This window comes from Dioscorea cayenensis, chromosome 15 (genome assembly GCF_009730915.1).
Source record: "Dioscorea cayenensis subsp. rotundata cultivar TDr96_F1 chromosome 15, TDr96_F1_v2_PseudoChromosome.rev07_lg8_w22 25.fasta, whole genome shotgun sequence".
In the NCBI taxonomy this organism is placed as follows: Eukaryota; Viridiplantae; Streptophyta; class Magnoliopsida; order Dioscoreales; family Dioscoreaceae; genus Dioscorea; species Dioscorea cayenensis.
This window is the reverse complement of record NC_052485.1, coordinates 21280247-21303858: the sequence shown is the minus strand read 5'-3', so window position 1 is coordinate 21303858 and position 23612 is coordinate 21280247. Positions and strand designations below refer to the sequence as shown.

The window sequence follows — 23612 nt, the reverse complement described above, 5'->3', positions numbered from 1 at the left end:
GGAAATATGTATATATATATATATATTCCTTAATTATCCGATCCTTACGCTCATGTCTTTAAGTGAAACTAGGGTTTCCACTCTGTTGTTTGAGCATCATATATATATATATATATATATATATATATATATATATAACACTCTTTTTGCATCTCATGGGTTGAATATTTATTAAGTTTTATCTGCTGGGTTATTACTATATATCTCACTAACACCAATAATCATCATACATAAGTGCAAATACTTCCATTTAACATACTAGCTCGAGAGACTATTAAGACTATTATAAGGTTATAATCATCTTCTTCGATATAATAAAGGTTATGTAAGATAAACAACCTTCAATAATTCTATAAACCTTAAAGAAAGTAGTAAAAGTTAGAAGGTCCCAAACAATGGACATATATATATATATATATATATATATATATTATAATGCAAAAGAGAACATGTCTCAAACATAGAGAGAACTTTCCAAGAATTCATGGGAGCTTTCTCTAGGGCATAGAGAACTCTTAAACCATGCAATATTATTCCACTAAAGAATATTGTAGTAAAGGCATGGGTCCTAGAGCCCTTTGTGATAGAGAGAGGGACTGAGAGTGATCAGAGAGTGAGCTTTTGAACTGATTACCCTACAAATGGTTAAAAAGGACTTGAAGGCAAGACGCAACACATTGGGTTAGGCCATATGTTTGTATAGCACACTGTTCATTGATAAGTGAGTCATAGAGAGTAGCATAGGCAGACAGAGAGGTGGCAGGCTTTGGATGGAGAGCTTGGTTTTAGTGCACTGAAGACTGTTCTTATGTTTGTAGTTTAAAAAGAGAGAGCGAGAGAGAGAATGAGATAAGTGGTGGTATCTTTCTTTGTATGAGAAAGAGAAGGAAGAAGAAGCTGTAAAGGAGAGAGGCTTTTTGAGCTCAATAATTGAATGTTGATGTGTTTGTGGGGTTTTGACTGGGAGTGTGTTTCAACTTTCAAGTCTGTGGACACAAGTCTCAGTGGTCCTTTTTTTTATTTATTTATTTATTTTATATATATATGGTGGTAGTAAGTAGAGAAGTGTATTATATTCTTGTGTGATATATATTTGAGGTGATGAAATTCCTAGGTGAGTGAGTTATTGGAGGGAGGGGGACAAGATATTCTCTTCATTTGTTTCCAAGGGAGTAAGGGGATGGAAGTGGTCAGACATGTCTATTTGCCCTGCTACAAGAACTCTTACTAACCCTAACCCTAACCCTAATTAGGTTTTGGTTGGATTGAGTTATACAAGCGAATCTATGGTAAAGTTATAACTTTTTTTTTTTTTTGGTAAGATTTATGGTTTTAAAAACTCAAACAAGAATTATTTCAAGAGAAAAAAAAAAAAATGTTTAGTGTTGATTGGATAGGGATATATTAACTTAACCCTAACCCTAATTAGGGCTTGCTTGTATTGAACTATAAGTGAATTAAACTATGATAAAATTATTTTGTTGATAAAAGTTTATTCTTTCAAGAGTTTTTTTAATTTTATGAATTGAATGAAGAATTATTTTCACGACAAAAAAAATAATTACTGTTGATTGAAGCAAAAGAAATTAAGATTGAGCTAAAACTAACCCTAACCCTAATTAGGTTTTGGTTGAATTTAAGGTGATTTTTATTTATTTATTTATTTATTTTTGCAAGGTTTATTCTTTTAAGAGATCTTATTGTTTTGAAAAACTCAAGCAAGAATTATTTGAAGAGAAAAAATAATACATTTACTGTTGATTGGAGTTGGGAAAGATTAACTTTATGATTTTGTCATTTGTTTATAAGATTCTTTGGTGTCGTCCTTTTTTTTTCTTTCCCCCATAAACACAAAAAAGAGTTACAAAGTCTAAGAAAAATAATAAAAATATTTTCAAATTAAATTAATAAAATTTTCAAATGACCTTTGTTAGTCTGACTAAGTTGACCTCTGTTATTTTTTGATGTACTTCATCTTCTCAGTTTAAGACTGGAGGTTTTCGTCCGTGCTTATTGCTTGTTGCTTGTTTGTTGTGCACTGTCACACCACTGGTGTAGCATTCTTTCTGTTTTTATTTGTGTTTTGTTATTTTGTCTTTTTGTTATTTATTTGTTTGTCGTTCGCGTTCTGATTTTTCCAATAAATTCATGGATTATCCACTTCATTAAAAAAAAAATCCAAGTGTTCTATTTGAGAAAACTTCTTCAATTTTTCTTCAAATAAGATACGTATAATATATATATATATAATGAGAAACAAAAAGAATGACTGTTACCACGATGGTCTTTTTGCACTAAGTTCTATAGTTTTCTATAGTTTTAATTTTCTTAGAGAACATTTTTCACAATTCTTTTAATTTGAATAATAATTAATTAACATTGTAATGCTTAGATTTTTATCCCAAACTCTTTTTATGTTAAGTTTATACAATTTTATTATCAATTGTGTTTTTATCTCATTTTTTATAGTTGAGGTCTTCACAATTCTTTTACTTTGAATAATAATTAATTATTGAATAACAATCATTTAATTTAACTTTGCATAATTCTTATAGCATGGTGAATAATGAATATAACTTAATTTGTACTAATAATCAATTAGCATGGTGAAAAGTAAAAGCAAAAGGGAATGAATAGCATGGCATGGCAATTGGCATGGCATATTGAAAGTGGATTCCCAATGCAAGCAGCGCAAGAAGCGCTGAACAAAAACTTGGGAATCCATTAACAAAACAACATGAGATCACTACTACTTGTCTTCACATCTACCAAAAAGTTCTCCCTTCTCTTTGTTTTCACTTCCCCCACCTCTCCACTTTTCCCCCCTGCCATTCCACCCATCATTATTCACATCTTTTTCTTTTCCTTTTTCTTTTTTCTTAATTACCATTCTCTTCTTCTCTCTTTCTCCTTTATTCATTTACTCTCTTATACTTAATACTTCAAAGCGTTTGAAAATAAGTTACATGCACTTGTAGATTATTTAATGGTGTAAATATGTTACATATATGTACTTTGAATATCTGTATTTGTCAAATTTATATACTTATATATACATTTATATAATTGAGAGAGATGGTAAGTTTAGCTTTCTTTTCTCATGATTTTTATTGTGTTTTTTTTAATTTTCTAATCATTTAATTCTTTGCTTTATTTATTAGATATGATGTAAAGGCTTAAAAGTCATTGAAAATAAGCAAAAGTAATCTTTTGCGAGGTTCTTTAACATGAAAACTAGTTTTGGTTTCAACTTTCTCTATCTTTTTCCTTTATGACCTTTAACTTTATTAGGTAATCAATCTAGAGACAAGCAAAGAGTCGCGTAGCATTTTTCTTTTTTTATAGATTCCAAGACAATTTTGTTGTTGTTTATTAAACTATAATTTATTTATAGGTGATATCCAAAACAAAAGCATCAAAATAAACACAAAACTAGTTTATAAAACTTTGAACTTTTATTATCAAGTAATTGCCTTCATTAAAGTGTGGACAAATTATTTTATGATCAACTCTCAAAAGGGGCTACCCACTACCCACTAAGCTAGTGTAGCTATTTATCGAAAATCACCAAAAAGAAAAAAAACTATAACTAAAATTTAAATTTAAATTTTTTTTAAAAAAAATCCATATATTGAAAATAAATGAAAATAATATAATTAATACCAAAATTAATCCACAAAATCTCATTATAACTCTAGAGTTACACGGGTTCCAACTAATCCTGAACATCCACTCCTGCTCGGCCACCTGTCTTAGAATCGCCAGTTTCTTATAAAGTTCATTTTGTGTCTCTGTATTTTTAAGTCTATTTTCACTCTAATCTTGTGGATCCATTCTCTTGTTTTGTTTTGTTGTTAGTAAATCTTATTTATTTATTTATTTTACAATTTTTTTGTTTTTTTTTCGTATTTTAATAAAATTATGATTTATCTATTTTATTTTTTAAAAAAAACTCTATAATCTAATGCTATGTGCTATATCACATGCATCATGGCATAAAAGGAATGAAATACACACATGCATTACTTAAAATACACAAAATTAAGAAACACATGCATGATGCAAACATGCATAAGTTTAATATTTTAAGAGATGACCGAAAATTAATACAGAAAACTAAAGAAACACAAAATAAGTGAGATGTGAGTAATATTTATAAAAAGTAAACTAAGGAATATATAGATCAAATTAAGTGATGGATATATGAGGGGCCGGAGAATGTAAGCACTTAGAAGAAAGACAAGCACTATGAGCCGAGCAAGCGCTGCAGCGCGCGTGGGGACAGCATGGCGCGTGGCTCGTAGTCCCGTTGTCGCCGGACATCACCACCCCAAGCCCCAACCCACCCTGCATGCTTGCCCACATTCACTGCATGCATGCATGTATGCCCATCATCATCATCATTAATCACTCATATGCATGTTATGCATATATATATATATATATATATATATATAGATACTAATAATAATACTAATAATATGGTGTGTGTATCTATATATGTATTTTATAGTTTGTGTAATCTTTTGTTGTTTTTCTTTGTGTCCATGTTGAATTTTTTGTTGTGTTTTGTTTAGCCTGTTCTAGGTCTAATGAAGTTATATTTGTATTCTTTCTAATGTATAATTGTCTTTTTCTCTAATATATAGTCATGGTTTATTCATTTAAAAAAATTCATAGTTTGAATGAACGACGGTTGATTAGTGTTTATATATACACACATATTATATTATTTATTTTGAATAATAAAAGAATAAAAATTAATATAATTTTATGAAATTTGTTAAGTTAATTTTCAACTGTGATTGTATATGAATAAATATAATTTTGTAAGAATATATTAATAATTATCTAGTTTTATACAATTTTTGTTCATATATATACATGTAGTGGAAATATTTAAATTTTTATTGTTGAGCAATATCAAAAGCATACAGAAATATATATATTTTTAAGTTTTGTATAGCCTAATTTCTAACATTCAAAATATTTTTTTTAATTCTCCTTTTTTTTGGTACATTGATCTAAATATGGCAAAAAAGTTAAGTAGATGCAAAACACCAAATCAATCATGCAAAAAAGGGGAGGAAGCCATGTTTTGTTTCATTCTTGAATGAATCTAATGAATTGAAGATGCAACCAAAGTATGATCATCTCTCTCTTTCAAAATCTTCTATTTGGAGGCTTGCAATTTTTAGGTGAACAAAGAGAGAGCATTTGGAAGGTAAGCAAAATGCATAAGAATTTAATTCATTTAGAATCAAGTTCCAAATTGTTCAATTAGGTGAATGAAATGAATAAATGCATTTGAGCATGTCACCAAGTTTTGAAACATTGGATCATTGTGGTTTTGACTGAAAACCATGTCTTAACAAATCAAATTTCCCACAAACAGAACAAAGATTATATTGACATTATTATTGTTATTGTTCTATTATACACTTTCATGTTTTGTAATAATTTTATGTTAAACATACCTTATATATAAATCATTACAAAATCAATCATTCTTTTTTATTTATAAATAAGTGCCAAAAGAAAATCCTATTTCCATAAATAGTTCATTTAACAAAGAAAAAAAAACTGGTTGTTTTTTTTGGTAAGTTTTCAGTTAAAATTAAAAAAAAAATCATATTTTAAAAAAATAAATATTTATTTTTTAATTTATTCATCTTGGAACAAGTATTGATAGTTTTCTTTCCCCTAAATAGTTTCCTATTCATAAAGCCCTTATTCTCCATGTATATATATATACACATTTAATACCTGCAACACCCTGCTATACTATTTCATGGAAAAGGAAAAATTCCTCACATTCTCTCTCTGGGCACATTATTCCTCAGTTTCCCTCAAATAAACTACTCTTTCTCTCTCTCTCTCTCTCTCTCTCTCTCTCTCTCTCTCTCTCTGTGTGTGTCTGTCTTTCTTCATATAAATATACACATAAACACATGTAAGATGCTTGTTTTTGGTGCACTAGAATATATATATATACTTTATGTCAAATATCACAAGCTTACCCATTTTAATACATTAATTTACCTATGTACAAACACTCTAAAAACTTTCCTATAAAAGAACAAAGCATTCCCTTCTCCCTCTCTCTCTCTCTCTCTCTCTCTCTCTCTCTTTCCCTATCTTTCTCTAGCCTTTACAAGCTCTAAACACAATACCATAGGAATCATAAGCCACTCATGACCTAATCACCATCTTTCTATTTATTCATCCTTCCTTCATCCTTTTTTCTTTCACTTTATTATCTCTCTCTGATCAATCTCTCTCTTTCTTTCCTCTTTTTTTTTTTAATTTATTTTATTTATGTTTGTTTGCATGACTTGATCATCATCATCATCATCATCTTGATCTTGTTCTTGTTCTCTGTTTGTTGCTCTTGTGAGCTTGAATTCATGGCCACTGCCACTTCCACCACCTTCCCTGATCTCTCACTGCAGATAAGCCCTCCTTCTGTCACCACCACCACCACCACCGGCGATGAACAAGCAGGGAGAGCCCTGATCGGAGACTATAATTCCATGACAGACTCCGGCAGCAGTGGAGGAAGTGAAGCAAGCCATGAGCAACCCATGTTTCACAGAGCAACAAGGTTGAGTTTAGGGTTTGATGCCAGTCAAGATAATCAAATACTAGACCAAAGACTTGTTCAACACTGTCATCATCCTCATCCTCAGATCTATGAGTTTAAGAGGAATTCCAAGCAGGGAAATGGTGGCAAGAGAAGCATCAGAGCTCCAAGGATGCGCTGGACCACCACTCTCCATGCTCACTTTGTTCACGCCGTTGAGCTCCTCGGTGGCCATGAAAGTCAGCTTTCTTTCCTTCTTTCTTTTTAATTCTCACTAAACTCATCTTTAAATATAAATATATATATATATATATATATATAATGATTCAATGTTCTTAATCCATGTCTGCAGGAGCAACTCCAAAATCAGTTCTGGAACTCATGAACGTGAAGGATCTAACACTGGCTCATGTGAAAAGCCACCTTCAGGTACCAGTACCACACCACTGCTCATTAGGGTTAGGGTTTCAGTAACAACAATATGCAAGCAAACAAGAAGCAAGGGACAAAATGGCATCAAAGCTAGTAATCTTAACATGTTGGACTAACTTCACCTTCTTTTGAATATATAATATAATATATATATATATATATGTGTGTGTGTATATGCAGATGTATAGAACAGTGAAGAGCACTGACAGAGGAGCAGCAGGTATATATTTGTCCATTATAAGGACTATATATATATATCTCTAGGATTTGTATGGCTTTTTCCTTTCATGCATTATGTGTTTGCAGGCCATTTTGTGTCTTAGTGGCTGGATTGGATGTTTGCAGGCCAACCAGCTCAGGTTGCAGCAGCTGCAGACATGGTGGTGTGTGTGGAGAAATCTGGGTTCATACCTTCCTACACTTCTCTCTGCTCACCAACCCCACCATCACAACCACTACCAAACTCCAACTCTAACTCTCCCAGGTCTGGTCTTCTGCATGCACTATCTCATACATTGCTTGTTAATTAACTGAGATATATATATATATTAATGCTTCTATTTTTAGGGTTGATAGTGTAGTATAGTTTGAGTTTATAATTTCCATTGTTTTTATATGTTTGGTTTTTATAGTTTGGATGGTGATGGACATTTTACCAATGCTTCTACTAGATGAATAGTTTAATTGTTGGGGGTTGTGGTCAGACTGATTTCTTGTCTCATATTATGTGTCTGCTTTAGTACTTGAAAGATGCATTTGTTTCACCATTTGAATTCTTTTTTTAACCTTTGCATTGAATACTGATTTTGTAGTTAATCATATTTTGTTTGTTTTATATATAAATTATACTATAACTTTGCAATGATCATATCATAATTCATAGCTCTTAATTAATTATCTCTTTCTGATTAAGTATATATATGAATGAACTGGTGTAGGAACACCAACTGTGAGAATTAAATTTGATGAAGGACATATATATATAAGCCTCATTTATTATTCAATTAAGACTCTCATATTGTCCTCTTCCCACTTGGATCTACAGCATTATATTATGTCCATGAATGACAAACATTGGGAAAAGAGTAGAATAAGTGAAACAAAACACTCACACCCATATATTAATTTGCCTCAAATTAATGCTGATTCTTTTATTCACTGTTACAAGTCTGAATATGCTTTCAAACTTTGAAGCTAACTTTGGAGGATTGCATTAAATAACTAATTAAGAACTTTGGAGCCATGCTTTCATATATTTTGAGCTCTTTGACAATTAGTATTCACTTAATATCTCTATTGTTGTTATGTAGAGGGTCATACTCATCACTTGAGGACAATAATTGGAATCCTTCAATAGCTCCTAAAGCTCCATCAAACCCTTATCTCACTCATGAAAACTTTCAAAGAGATGAAAACAAGGTAAGTAATATAAAGTAAACATCTTCTCAGTGATTATGTTATATACTTCATCACCTCTGCATGGTTGAACCCTAACCCTTAAGATTGCATATATTTATATGTATGTGTGTGTGTTCATCTACATTGGTTAGAACACGAGAGTCTCGCAATCGGAGAATATCGAGTCCGGCTCACCGAAGAAGCTGCCTAACCTAGACATCACATTAGGAAGACAAAGTTGGCAAATGGAACACACTGAATCCTCAAATGAATTGACACTCCTCAGGTGCTTATGATCAAGTTTCACATAAACTAATATGGCTTTCAGGCAAAAGGGACAAAAAAAAACAAAAAAAAAACAGAAGGCACATATATCTATCACCTCTGATCTCTATATATTTATCTCTCTTCTTCAAGCTGTGTCTACTGTTGTGAGGTTTGCTTTCAACATAAGAATGATGCCAACTTGTACTCTCATCCATTTGCATGCTAATTATTCTGTGAACAAAATTGATATTATCAGAAAGAGTTGACGTTACATTAAACATGGATGTTTTCTTTAGAAAAGTAGATTATTTAATCATAGTACTGTTTATTACATTATAAGTGGATGTACAAGCCAAATCAGCTAAGTAAAGATAGAGAATATAAAATGCAAGTGTACAATCAAAGTGCACTGTTAGAGATAAGATGAAGATGAGGTTAGCATACTCTGCTTTATCATCATCTTGCATAATGAAAAGAGGAAAGGATTTCCACTGTTTGGTATCTGACAAGGATATGGAGTTCAACTTCAAAGGTATCTCATTCATGTCTGGTAAGACCATTATAAGGCAGTAGTGGCCAGGTCAAGTTGCAGCTTTGTTTTCTCTCTGGAAATGACATTAAAATGTAGTAGCTAGTGCATGCCTATGCAAAGCAAAATTCAACAAAGCCCAGAGTCTGACACCTTTTATGTGCTTCAAGTAATGATGAATCTATGTAAAAAATAAAATCCTACCACCATGGTCCCCCTTTGTCAGCTTGCTCCATCACATTCTGCATGGTCAAACACACACCCAATCAAAATCATATTATTCCAATAAATGAGTTCTTCAACTTTCACTCATATTACCAAGGTATATTCAACAACAAAAAGGTTAAAATGAATTTACCTTAAATAGTTTCACATCACAGTTGCTCTGAGTTTATAATCAACACCACCAAAAGACCTGCTGACAAGTATTCAAGACTATATGAATTCACCTTTACCTGATAAATAAGGTAATGCAGTATATGAAATCACAGGAGAGTTATTATGGAAGACCTGCTGACAATTCTACAGTAAGTCCAGGTCAGGTGGTTAATGAGGATGAAGCAGGTAACTTTCAGTTGCTAGTAAATGTGCTTCAAAGTGAAGTGATATCAGTCTGCAGAAACCACAACATGTTTCTTTTCAAATATTTAAATTAACAACATACAGGAACTGTGAACCACACACTATAACTGTGAAAAACAGGGGGGTAAAAAATACGGGGGGAAAAAATACAAGCACGGATATATACAGCTGTGTTTTTCGTACATCATCATGGAGAATAGGAGCTCGGATCAGTGCTATAGACAGAATTAACAGAGTACTCAATTAACTCGGGCTTCTCTTCTTCCCACTTCAGAATCTCTCTTGCATATTTCAATGTGGCGTCAATTGAATCAGAGTCGAGACCATTGGCCGAAACAACGTAAAGCTTCCTCGCTGTAAGGCAAGCAAAAAGCCGCTTGAACATGACGGCTATGTAGTGGAAGGCCATCTGAGCTTTTGTAGCCCCATGGTTCTGGTTGCGGCTATGGTTGGGATGGTGACGACTTAAAACCGGGTTGAAGTCGGCAAACCAATCACATACAGTCAAGGATGTTGTGTCTATCTTCTGCTCAAGCAGATCAAATTTGTTTAGAACCAAGAGAAACTCCATCTGATCAAATGTTGGATGTGTCACAATGCTCTCGAATAGCCTCTTGCTCTCCATCATCTTGTTCAGGATTGCTCCACTTGAATCCTCATAGAATTCATCATAGTCACTCGCTGCAACACAGAAGATGACCAGTCGAACATCCTCAAACATGTCTAACCACTTGCAGTTCTCTCCTAAATTTTTTGTGTGCACTCTGATAAGCTGATACCTGAAATGAACGGAGGCAAAAATTAGGCATTTGAAAATTTTGAGTGGCAACAAAAGATATTGGTTAATCATGTGCAAAACAATATTGTGTTCAAGAGTATCTAAAAATAAATCATGTGGACTCTCTTGTCAATGCTACAGAAAGTGATATTTTCTGTCATTTTGCCTTGTCACAATGAGGTCACTTATCTATTATGACCACTGAGCAAAGAAAGACAATTGCATTTCAACATAAAAAAGTTAATTAACAGTATTCACTAAATATTTCTTCTGTATCATATTTCAGTGTTCTGTAGAAAAAATGATGATAGATAAGTTGATAACACTACAACCATGAGAAACACATTTTCTCTAAGCAATTGAAAAAAGCCTGTGGATTCCACCTTAAATAATAAATAAGGATTGTTTTCATTGCTAACTTTTTATATAAATACAAAGCAGGTCACTTTACAGCAACATATCAGAAAGTGATAAAGGCAAGAAGAAAGCATAGCCTACCTTAGTCGTGCCTCTTCCTGATCAGCACCATCAACATCACAAGCCGATGGAGGGAAAATGAAATCTGTGCTAGCTAATCCATTGGAAGATGTGATACCATCAGCATAGAGAATATCCAAATCAGAAGGTTCATATTCCTGTCTAGATATGTCAACAATCTGAAGATGCAATAGAGAGCTTTAAGTCAAACATGGAGTTTCTTAAAAGAGTAAAATAAATCCACAGATCAACATGGAGAATTCCAACAAATAAAATAACAGTACGATTAGCTTTTCACCGATATGGTTAACAGGATACAACAGGAAGAGTAGCATCACATATTCAAATCTAAATTAATGAACTCTCTATACTGAAATTTCAAGGGTTTTGATTATCTAACAGAACCAAAGGTTACAGCATAAAAAATGACATATACCAAAGGCATGATATAAAAATATGTTTAATATAAAATCTATGATCGATTTCCACTCAGTCAGCAATTAACTTCTCACTAATAATGTATCAATCAGAAAGTTTGCATAAACAGCATTAAGCAAATTCAATTGTTCTCCCCCTGCATTCTCCTTTTGAAAATACTTTATAACAAACATAAAAAAGGAAGTTCATGTAACAAATTTCTAATAGCAATATCTGGGAAAACTATGGCAGGTTTGAATATTTATTCTCCACTTGAAAGTAAAAAAATCAAGAACTAACAGTGAATGCCAATAAAACAGAAGCAAACAAGACTCCTGTCATCATATCTAAGATCTTCAAATGATGCCATGCAATCTCCACAAGTTGACCTAAAATTGATTATAATATGACAGAAATTGGTCAAAGAAAAATCAGTTGGAAACATCTTGAGATCATTCAACAATGTCTAGGACACTAGTTCTATGTTGACTAATAGTAATGTTCAAAGAAAAACCAAGGGAAGCATCAGTTTCTAGAACTCAACCCAATTCAATATGCATTTGAATCTGCCCCTTGTACCAAAAAGAGAATGCATCCAATTTTCTATTAGGATAATTAAATAAAGAAATGGAATGTAAGCTGTCCGCCTACTTTAGTAGACTAATTTTATTTCCCATTAAAATCAACAAGAATGAAAAATTACAAATATCAAATAATCAACTACGAAAAGCAGTAAGAAGTAGGGGCGTCTTAAAGATAGTATGAACCTAATTATCTATTAGGATAATTATAAAAAGAAATGGAAAGCAAGCTACCCGCTCTAAGAAATAGTTTGCCACACTGGGAAACAATTCCAGTTCATTTCTTCTTCTATATGTGGCCTGAATAGCACCATCATTCCACAATTCCTCAACCACAGGTGCATATTCACGGGTGGCAGCTGGAAAAACTGCTTCAAGTTTACCAGATGCCATTTCGTTGAGCAGCCAATCAGAAAATGATGTCAGCCGAACACCTAAGGAGTATTCAGTCACATTATCAAACTTGACTGACTCATGAATGCCTGCAACAAAAAAGATATTTTTATGAGTCCATTATATAAATAATCTGGAAGAAATATTTCATGCATGAAGTAGAAAATACTGCAGCTGTAAAGAAAACAGTTATTTCCATAAATGATTTCTGAAAACAGTATGTGTGTGTGTCTATATATATATATATATATATAAAGAGAGAGAGAGAGAGAGAGAGAGAGAGCAAGAGAGCCCAAGTAAATGACCACTCCAGACAATTGAAGCATGAACTTACAACAGATGTCAATTATCTTTCACACATACCCGGTGTTTCCATGAGTGAATCCATAGTTACCACAATTACATTTCTGAATTGAAATTGTGTAGCCTCATACTCAGCAAATTAAATATAATGAGATATCAACTGAAAAACAAAATGAAAGAATACCTGTACTTGAACAAGTTGACTGCCTTTCCCTTCTCTCTGCCAGACTCTCCTCTTCAAATCGTTTACGACCCTCAAGCAGTATTCCAAGATAACGGTAAATGTTGCTCTGAATCATTATCTTGATACTCTCCCGCTCATCCTCAGAAAAAGGATCAGTTCTATACAAAAACTTGGCCTGAAATATCATTTAAATTTACTCAGAAAAAAACAATGATAGAATACAAACAGTCAACTGCCATGGCAAATTCTTCCATGGCAACAAATGGGAAGTACTGAATGTCTCTCACCAAAGGACCAGTTAATGTTAATAATATGCTATGTGCGTGCAAAATGGTAGTAGATTTAAGTGAGTTAACTTTCACAAGCATAACATTTTATAAATGGAAATAAATACAATTTGATGTATCTTAGGGCTAAATCTCAGGTGAGATCCTATCCAAACAAGTTCAAAATGGTTCCCCACATCTGGCAGATTGAGGAGCATAGTTTATACCAAAAAGGATTCAGATTTTAATCCAGGTTTGTTTTTCCTTGATATATGTAGTCCTGGACAGACTGATTTCATTCAAATATACGCCTAATGTGCTCCTAGCGCACAAAAAGAAAAAGAAGAAAAAAAAATACCTATGATCTAAAACGTAGCAACAGCATAATAAATGCATAGCATCCAAGTTATTGCTTAACTACAATCATTTTTCAATAATATTTTCTTTTTCCTTGTTTTCTACAAATTTTGATAGAAACCCTTGTTTGGTTGAATTCAAAGACGGCCATGGTAAACTAAGGTAACTAATTTTTTCCAAGTCATATTTCCATACATCATAACAGCTAGTGCAATAATTGTGAGAATATTTAAAAAACAAAAAAAAATAGAAAACAAAGATCACCTGCACTGCTGAGCCAACAAACTATAATGATATGGCAACTACATGGTACATAAGCCATTAAACCATGAAGCATACAGATACAATCAAATATTAAAATAATGGAAATTGTACACAAATATGTACACAACCATTAACTTGGCAGAACCCATTATGCAATAAAGTTTACATCAGATGTAATACCTGTTTAAATATAGTACTTGTTCCCGATCCATGGTATCCAACCAAAAGAAGCTTTTGCAGAGCTCTTTGTTCAAGATAGTCTGGTACAGGTCTATCAAACATCTTATTTGCATCTCTACCAGAAGAATCAATTGGTTTACTGGGAATTGGTAATGATAGAAAAGAGCAGATCAGCTTCATTCCAGGCTGCCAATTCAGCAATCATTAGATAATGACTTCAACTCACTGCACAAAGATACACACACACACAAGTATAAAAGAAACAGAAACTATAAGACTACCTTGCCCCAAATTCGCCCTTTAATATTCTTTTGGCCCTCCTCCAGATATGTTCCATCAGCATTCACCCAAAAGTGAGGATTCCCAGCAATTTGAACCCCTGCCCACTGCAAGGCAGATATGTCTGTAGTGATGCACTTTATCAAGCATGAATAGAACAAGATGCAGGCAAACAAGAACCTTAAGCATTTGCCGCTCCACATTTGTTATCTCACGACCATTTATCAAAATATTAGTGTTTCCATTGCTTGCATTTCTCATGAGGGTTCCTCCCCCGACATTCAAATGTGGACTAATGATATTGTGAGGCTTGTGTCCTTCCTGTTAAAGTTCAACAGTCATAATCAGATTACAACTGACAGTAACAAAATAGAAGTGTAAGAGGAAAACAGACAATTTCAATATATTTGACAATTTTTCACCAGCCAACATATCTCCACCAAGAATTGAAAAGCAAAGCATGCTATTAAAGTTTATCCTAATTTACAAAAACTTGTATGCTACACTATTTGGTGACAAAAAACATACTAAAACAATTTTTTGAATCTGTTGAAATATATATTTTATATCAAATGTCATTTTTGTTTTCGTTTCCCACAACCTCCAATAAAAAACCAGCAGGTTCTCCTGCAAACTCCAACCATACACCCCAATGTTATCTCAAAGACTCAAACACCTCAATGTTATCTCACTAATTTTTTTTTTTTTTTTGCAAGACTTAGTTATTAAAATAAATATATTTACTAATTAAAATTTAATTATTATCAATATTAATAAACATTAAGAATAAATTTTTAATATAAAAACCTTTACTTTGAAGTCAACAATTGGTACTCCACATAAAAGTTTTCCCTCCAAAACAATTTAAAAAGATTCCCTTAACCCAACCTTCCATCCCTCAACCAAACACCAACATAAGGATAAATAAAAATTTACTTCCTTAAAATTTAGCCCATAACTTCAAGGGGAACAATATTCCATGCATCAAATCATGGGTCTTCCTTCGATCTATTTTCCAGAGAATTGGAAGATTTTTATTCAATAACATTAATTTAATTTCCATTAAGATTTAAATTTTCTGCACCATAAACTAATCAAATGCAACTTTTAAGTTTCATTTCCTCCAGTTATCATGCTTCAATGATAAACGCAGATTTCCTTGATCAAATTTCGTTTCCTTCTCATTTGAGCCTACTCCCACTACCAAGAGATCACCTAAAATTCTATAGGCAAAAACACTGTGTTTACAAGTTACAAGTCAGCTAAATTCAAAGGTTTTGAAGTGAGCAAAACTGCACTAGCATTAGTCGGTGCAATATCAAAAACTATATGCATTCTATGGAATCACAAGTATAGTAAAACTCTAAAATTTTTCTCTTATTTTTCACAAAAAGAAAAGATAATATCACAACATGCCATAAGCTTAAATTACCAGGGATAATGAATATGCACACAAAGATTAGCATTCATTAATGTATTTACCATGTCTTACATTTTTTATTCTATTAACAAGGTTTTATTGTTCTCATCATTTGAGGCAAAGCATTAAAATTGAGATCTAGCTATTAATTGAGAGTAATACAATTCATAGTAAGTAGGTGAGAGTTAATGAATAGAAGAAAATGCAGTATAATAATATATCATCTAATATTTCACATAGTATAAAAACCTTCCATGTCAAACATTAATTAGCTGGAATATCATCAATTTGGGGAAGCCAGATCATGTCAAGTGATTATAAGACACTATTTACAATTTTGGCAGCAGACTACCTTGTCCCAAGTTACATTAGGTAGAGATACAGCATCAATTTTAGAGATCTAAGGTTAACCCAGCAGTCATACAAGCTTATTTAGAGTTCTACATGCCCATTTTTTTCTTAAAAAGAAATAGGTCAGAGCAAAGTGCTGACAATCTACAATGGTAGTTTTGAAATAGATGATGAACTTATCAGCATTAAACAATTAAAAGAAGCTAGTAATTCAAACTCCAAAGAAATCAATCATTTGGTATGACTGTGATAAAAATTCCGAGGAATTATACGCTCACCTTCCCCCAAAATCCTGAGACCTTATCATACCAATATAATCCTGGTCTCAACTTAGTCGGTGGGCACGGACAGCTCTGCAATGTGACCATCTCGTCCATGGTAAGTCGCCTACCATTTACACAGACATCCTCAGGCTGCAGCTGGTTTGTCTCACAGAATCTCTCAGCTTTCATTATCTGCTCAACTTCTAAAGCACTCAGCAATTTCTTCAGCATCCGAGAGCACTTTCCCAGCCTCTCCCTCTTGGACTCTTCTATTTGAGACCCAATACAAGATATGCACTTCCTCCCTTCGGGCATCGATCCCATCGCTCTAAGCACACAAGCACTGCAATACTTAGCATCACACACCAAGCAAGACTCTTTCTCCAAGAACCGACTTCCTTTCAAGCATCTGTAGCAAGATCCCTTCTTTATCTTCTGTTCAGACTCTTGGCGAGTGCTGTCCTTTGCCGGAGACGCGGATCCACTAGGCTCGAAGGTCACATTCGTCGCACGCTTCTGGTGAGGTAAAGCCTCATCCTCATCTTCATCCGAGAATTCCGATGATTCAAAATCGGAGCTGAGCCCCGACTCATTCAGCGCTGTGTCATTCGAGAACTCCACAGGACCCGAACTATCAACGCCACCAACGGATGGCTCCAGCGTCACATCTGGGATCTCCCCGGAGGTCTCCCCATCGATGGCGGAACGGTTCTCCATGACGGAGGTTGGGGAGACCACGATGGGATCAGGGGCGAGGGTTCCATCAGGTTTCTTCGGTGAGGCGAGAGGCTGGATTACAGGGAGGTGGAGGTTCGGCGGAAGGGAAGAGGGAGCAGCAACCGAGGCAATGGGGATGCGCTCAATCTCTATGGGAATGGCGCAAGGGATCTCAAAGGGGATTGGCGGCCCCTGGTACTCTATAGCAATGGAGTAGTCGGCAGGGAATGCAGCCTCAGCCTCGAGGACGAGCTCCTCCATCTCCATGAAGCGCAGAACTAGGGTTTGGCAGCCATTGAAGGTGGAATTCAACCTCTCTACCAAACCCTAATTTCGCGGCACGCGCAGAGAGATAGAGTGAGAGAGATCGAGGAATGGTCGGTAACGGGTCGGATGCGTTCTCGCGGATCCTACTGACCACCCGCATCCGATAAGGATCCGCATTTAAATATGTCAGAAATTTTATTTTTTATTTATTTCCATTTTTTCCACTAGCTTATTATTTAAATATATTTGTCATGACTCAGTGTCAGTTTTATCAATTAAAATTTAATTTTAAAAATTAAACTTAAAATATTTTTATTTTATTCTTGCGTTAAAGTAATAAAGAGATTTTTTTCTTTTACGAAATGCGACAAGCACATATCTAAAACATCCACAAACATGGAACAAGTTTAACAAGCATCTATGTTCTCAACTAGCGTAATCAGTTCTCAACTTGCGTAGCCTTTAGAGTTAGATCATGGGTCCTCTCTTTAACTAACACCACTCCGAACAAAGGATCTAGTATCAATAGGCAAGATGTCATTGATAGAAAGAGTATTACATAGAGGTTAAGTCTTCTGTGAACGATTTGTAGATTTTAAATCTACAAACATTCTCAGATTGTCGTTGAATTTAATTTCAATGGATTTGATTTGGTTGCACAGTAATTTTTAAACAATGTTAGTGTTATTTGTGTTTATAAATGATAACACAATTAAAAGTGAGATATACAAAAAATAATTAAAAAAAAACAACATCCATAAACTACCCGTCTTTTGTTGTCTCTCTCTTAATTTGACACTGTTACTAACTATAAGAATGTTTGTAGTTTACGTATTCTAATATATATAGATAATTATTTTTTTTTGATAATTTGGTATGAATTTGATGAAAATATATATAAGATTTATATTACAATAAATCTAATAATACAAATTTTAAAAAAAAAAAAACATTAAATTTTCATTAAATAATGAATTAATTTAATATATAGTACGAATGCCAAGAGTAATTTTAAAAATAATTATACTTAGTTTTTTCCAAAAAAAAAAAAATTAACCTTTTTAGATACAGGTACACTATTGCGGATCGGGTTCTTCGAAAGCCCGGATCCGTTTGGGCAGTGGAGATCCGATATGGCGTGGTTTCTACGCGGAAGTGTAGACTTGGATGAGTGTTGACACGTGGGGCCCACGTGAGACTTCGTTGTATTTCACATGGGGCCCACTCCCGCGTTACTGACGTGTACTCCCGAGAAGCATTGATCACGTGAGACACATGACGAAGCTACGACATCATAATCAGGTCCTTGTACAACGTCATAATTACATATTCATCCCTCAAAAACTTATAACATGGGCTTCTGTGGGCCTTATTGGGCCTTGATGGGCTTCCAATGAAAATAGAACCTTTGTATGCAACAACCATGTTGTTATGTACTCCTAACCAAAACATTATCATGTTGTCAACGGCATTTTAAAATTTTATATTAAATATTTAAATTCTGGAAATGAACAAAAAGTCCCTTCAAAATTCAGGTATTCAAAAAAAAACCCCATGACTTTGAGTATTCCCAAAAGGTCTTTCCTTTTTCTGACAGGTTATTTTTCAGACCTTTCTACATAAAGGTAATGGATGTTAACTGGGTTGCCTCTCAGTTTTTAAGCGAAACTACCAAATTTCAAGTTGAAACCCATAATTTTAAGCGGAAAAGTCAAATTTTAAACGCAAATGTGCTATATGTTAAGTGAAAACTTATGTAGTTAAGCGGAAACACTAAATTTTAAGCGGAAAAATCAAATTTTAAATGCAAATATGCTATATGTTAAGTGAAAACTTATGTGGTTAAACAAAAACACGCAATGTTAAATGGAAACTATATATTTTTAAGCGAAAAATACATGTTGTAAAATAGAATAAACTAACGGAGTAAGTTGCATTAATTGAAAAGTACACTGTCAGAATTGAAAAGTAAGCTGTCAAAAAAAAGAGGGGCTGTCTGGCAAATTCAAATATCAGAGGGTCTGTCTGGGATGTTTTGAAACTTTCAGGGACTAAAAAATAATTTTCCCATTTAAATTTTATCTACCAAATATTCTCCTCCAAAATATATTAGAAAAGGTATGGTGATTTCATGTTATAAAAAACATTTTTCATTGTTTGTGTTCGATAGGAAGAGTTCGTTACATTACTTTTCAACGTTTTATTTTTATTCATTGATTTCCCTATATCGACTTGGTTTATTTTTTTCAATTTTAAGTTGTTGTTATTTTTTTTTTGTCTTATGGAATGTTTGGTTTGTAAAGATGGATTATTCTGATCATATTAAAAAAAATTATTATTGAATTTCAAAATACAAAATATAATAGTTATTCATCAACAAAAATCTCACATGGATTGATTCAAATAATGGATTTGGTTTGCTTAAGTGATAGAAAGTGGTTTACGAGAATTTTAATTTGAGAACCTTATATATAGGAAAGAAAAATCCCTTATTAGAAGAGGTTTGCTCTTTTATAAAGCTCTTAATACCTGAAACCAAGTGAGAAGAAATTAATAAAAAAAAAAATTTAAAGTTTTTTTTATAATGACTTATATATATAATATTTCTAGGAGCCGGTGGCTCATACGAAATCAATGGAGGAAAACTTAAAAATAAATTATTATTATTATTATTATTATTATTATTATTATTATTATTATTATAGTTCAAGCTCAAAAAATTAATGAATAAAAAAAAAAAAAAGAGGAAATCATGTTTTTAGTGATAATAACTTATGTGATGACTAGAATATACATATGGCTAGAGTTCCTTTTGTAGTCCGTTTTATATGTCTTCTTAAAAAAATTAAATAAATGTACATATACAAATACACACGCACACACAGTGACAAACACACACACACACACACATATTGATAAGAATGTCCCTTTCATATTTAACACAAGCACTAGGAAAATATGTTTTTTATGTTTCATTTCACACAATTAAATTAATTCTTCTTCTTCTTCTTTTTTTTACCTTAAGCTATTTTTTTTTCAACAATTATACTTTCAATCATTAGATCCAAATACGTCCACATTTAATTCACCAACAAATAACATCCCCACACCATTAAGTCAATACAGTGTCTTCTTTGCCCTAGTGTCAAGGGAATTGAGCAAGCAAGGTGGCTTTTGGCTCCATGATATTTTTCTCCAATTGTGTAGGTGCATGTGACACATAAGATGCCACACATATGGTCACATTCTTATATTATTATTATTATTTTTTTGTTGTGTTTGGGTGTCACACTTAGGTTTATTCATGGCATGCACAGTGTCCTTCAAAACTAGGGAACCATGATTACCTTCATTCACTTATTGTTGTTGCATTTTTAAGGATGGTTTCAAGAAAGCCAAGTGTATGGATGTTCAATGTGGAGAACTTTTTCTAGTATCAACAATAGGGACTTTGATAGCTTCACTCTTAGAAGCATCTAGAGGTGGCTTTTTTTCATTCTTATTAGCATATGTTGTGGTGTTGATGTTTTATTTTATTTGTGTTGATATTTAACAATAATAATGATGGTAATAGTAGTAGTAGGTGGTGTAAAGCGAATTTTATTTATTTTTATGGTTTATATTCATTTATGTTGATAAAATGGATTATTATTCATTTTTATTTATTGTGAGATAAAATTTTCAAAACTCAAGCTTTCTTATTTCATTCAATACAAAAAGATGAAAAAAAAGCCATTATTTTAAGAGTACAATACTTTCTTAATCATTGAATAGTTGTTTGATTAAAGCATTGCAATTAATCTTTGTTCACAAAATTTTTAATTAAGATTAATTAAGAAAGATACGAAAAATGGTGGAGATAAAGACTACAAAATACCAATTAAATCAAATTATATATGTTTTTGTATAATTTTTTTTCTTGTTAACTTTTTTTAATTGTTTATAAATAATCCTTTGCAATGATAATTAAGATAGATCATTCTTGACTTTTATTCTTTACAAGATTCAATTTTTAGACTTATGAATTCATATTCGTATTAAAGGATAATATATATATACACACAAGATTGATAGATATATGCAAAAAATATTTAGAGAGAGAGAGCTAGACATTGTTTTAAACTAGGAAGCATGCATAAAAGAAAATTAAGAAAAACTACAATTAGTCATTAAATGCTCATCGAGCTTTTAATCAAAATTGGTTTACAATGGTATGAAAAATACTTGAGATGAAGTCCGTACATAAACTTCAATTAAATGAAATTATTTTGCATGTTTTTTTTTTTTGGAAATTAGTTATAGAATGAAGTTGATTGAACATTTGGCACTAAAAAAGCTGAAATATAAAACCTCATAGATTGCTTCTAGCAATTTCTTGACACTTTCTCAAGTGCATCTTCTTTAAACAAAGCTAATTGGAGTAGTGGTCCTTGGTTTTACTTTTATTTTGGAAAATAAGTAAGCCATTAATGATCCCTATCTATAAGTTCATTGATTTTTTTTTCTTAGATAATCACTTACATGTGTTAAAATAAATCAAAGATTAATTTAAAAATAAATAATAATACAACAACAAAAGTTTGCATCTTTAGTCAAAATAGGATATGTTTGAACGATCATTTTTGAAGTGTCATATCTTTGTTGTAAAAATTCAAATTTTTACATCTAACTTTGACAATTTTTATCTACACATTTCAATTATCATTTAATGATGCACGAATAAAATTAGATTTGCAAATATATTTAAAATTTTCTTTCCATATATATATATGTAACAAAAGTGGAAATGTAATGTTCAGAGACAGTTGACTTCAACTCAAAAGCATACATGCAAAACTCTTACATTTGTGAGAATATGTACATATATTAACATTGACTTTACAAAGATACATATTAATCAAACATACTTGATATAAAATAAACCCTTATTTTAAACATGACAATTATGAGAAGAGTTGCAAAACATGAATCTCTAATGAATGAAGAATCAATGTCCATAAAAAGACCAAAGAAAAAAGGACAAGAAAGAAGGATTAATGGCAAACAGAAAGCCACACAAGACACCCTTATCCATTTGTGGTTTGATTGATGTTACATTCAAACAATGAAGATATGTCCATCCATTTGTAGATTTTTCCATAAATCTTGGTTTTAGACTTTTTTTCATGTCATTTTCTTTGTTTCACAATGTCAAGTGTAGTTGTTAAGCTCCTCATAAACTAAGCTAATTTGTTTTATAAATTATATATATATATATAGAAAAAGTGTACTTTTGATGATGTGTTGGAGATGCGAGTTATGAAGAAATTTTAAGAAACAAGAAATCTATTTATTTTAAAACTAAAAATTAATTAAAATTAAAGTCAATAAATATCAGTATATAATACAGATGTAATGGAAATATAACTAAAAAAACTCTGTTGATAATGATATTGAAATTTTTAGAGTAACTAGTATGGAGCAGATAGTAAAGTTGAATTTTATTGATTATAATTTTATTTATAATATTATTTTTTTAAAAGAGAAGTGTTTTTATAAATGTGAAAAATATTTAGTTCCCAAGTTTCTTTTCATTAAAGATTATATAGTCTTTGATATGCCGAAAACTCTAGATTCCTTAATGAAAGTGATTTAAAAGTTTTCATTTAACTATTTTCTTATAATATGCAAAGTTGAATTTATGGATTGTATATATATATATATATAAGTAGTGCAAAAGAATATGATTTTAGAGAGGATTTCTTTAATATACTAAGAAATTTGTCAAAGATGATTCTCACATGCTCAAACAATTTTTTTTTTTAAAAAAAACAATAATTTTCTAAGTGATAATATTTGCACCTTTCAATATAATTATTTTTATTTTTTTAAGAGTAATGACTTTGTGAATGGTAAGAAGATTATAAACTTAGATTTCCTTTACTTAGAATTAAGGGACTCTAGCTAGGGAAAAGAATAATGTGAGCTTGATGTCACAGTGAGACAAGTGGCTGATGAAGAATAGTCATCTATCTACCACCATGATAGGTGGCACTTAATAAGGGGCACCCTTTGAGTTTGAGCATGTTAATGGTGGGGGCTATTCATTGGAAAACTACATCATCTTTATTTCAATACATCATTGTTTTATTTGTTTGTTTATATTTAACATTTATTTATTTATTTATTTATTGCCTCCATGATAAACTTCCAAATTGCTTTCAATCAGCAGATGTTATTGGTGCAAATATTGACATGATATGCCAAATGGTGTGGGGCATGCATTGGTATCTCTAAATTCCAAAACTTAACTTTCATTATTTTTTTTTTCAGATTAATGAAAAT

At 32.2% G+C, this 23612-nt stretch overlaps 2 protein-coding genes across 2 annotated transcripts; one reads left to right on the top strand and one right to left on the bottom strand.

Annotated features, from left to right (window-relative positions):
* Window positions 1-6098: 6098 nt before the first annotated feature.
* Window positions 6099-8761, top strand: LOC120278143 (probable transcription factor KAN4). The gene is made up of 6 exons (XM_039285064.1): window positions 6099-6822; window positions 6936-7012; window positions 7196-7235; window positions 7361-7499; window positions 8326-8434; window positions 8566-8761. Exons 1-6 carry the CDS (start codon window positions 6408-6410, stop codon window positions 8707-8709), a joined length of 924 nt encoding a protein of 307 aa, XP_039140998.1. The 5' UTR covers window positions 6099-6407; the 3' UTR covers window positions 8710-8761.
* Window positions 8762-9823: 1062 nt separating this feature from the next.
* LOC120278142 (extra-large guanine nucleotide-binding protein 1) lies at window positions 9824-17405 on the bottom strand. The gene is made up of 8 exons (XM_039285063.1): window positions 16320-17405; window positions 14451-14591; window positions 14273-14377; window positions 13992-14177; window positions 12925-13099; window positions 12279-12526; window positions 11068-11225; window positions 9824-10570 (listed from the first exon to the last, which is right to left on the bottom strand). Exons 1-8 carry the CDS (start codon window positions 17286-17288, stop codon window positions 9979-9981), a joined length of 2574 nt encoding a protein of 857 aa, XP_039140997.1. The 5' UTR covers window positions 17289-17405; the 3' UTR covers window positions 9824-9978.
* Between the last annotated feature and the right edge of the window lie 6207 nt (window positions 17406-23612).

Excerpts from the sequence above, each read along its gene's own strand:
- LOC120278143 (XM_039285064.1), top strand. The coding sequence starts at position 6,408 with ATGGCCACTGCCACTTCCACCACCTTCCCTGATCTCTCACTGCAGATA. Across the intron at positions 6,823-6,935 it reads GCTCCTCGGTGGCCATGAAA|GAGCAACTCCAAAATCAGTT; the intron begins GTCAGCTTTCTT and ends CCATGTCTGCAG. Across the intron at positions 7,013-7,195 it reads ATGTGAAAAGCCACCTTCAG|ATGTATAGAACAGTGAAGAG; the intron begins GTACCAGTACCA and ends GTGTATATGCAG.
- LOC120278142 (XM_039285063.1), bottom strand. The coding sequence starts at position 17,288 with ATGGAGATGGAGGAGCTCGTCCTCGAGGCTGAGGCTGCATTCCCTGCC. Across the intron at positions 14,178-14,272 it reads AAGGGCGAATTTGGGGCAAG|CCTGGAATGAAGCTGATCTG; the intron begins GTAGTCTTATAG and ends CTGAATTGGCAG. Across the intron at positions 11,226-12,278 it reads CAAACTATTTCTTAGAGCGG|ATTGTTGACATATCTAGACA; the intron begins GTAGCTTGCTTT and ends TTGCATCTTCAG.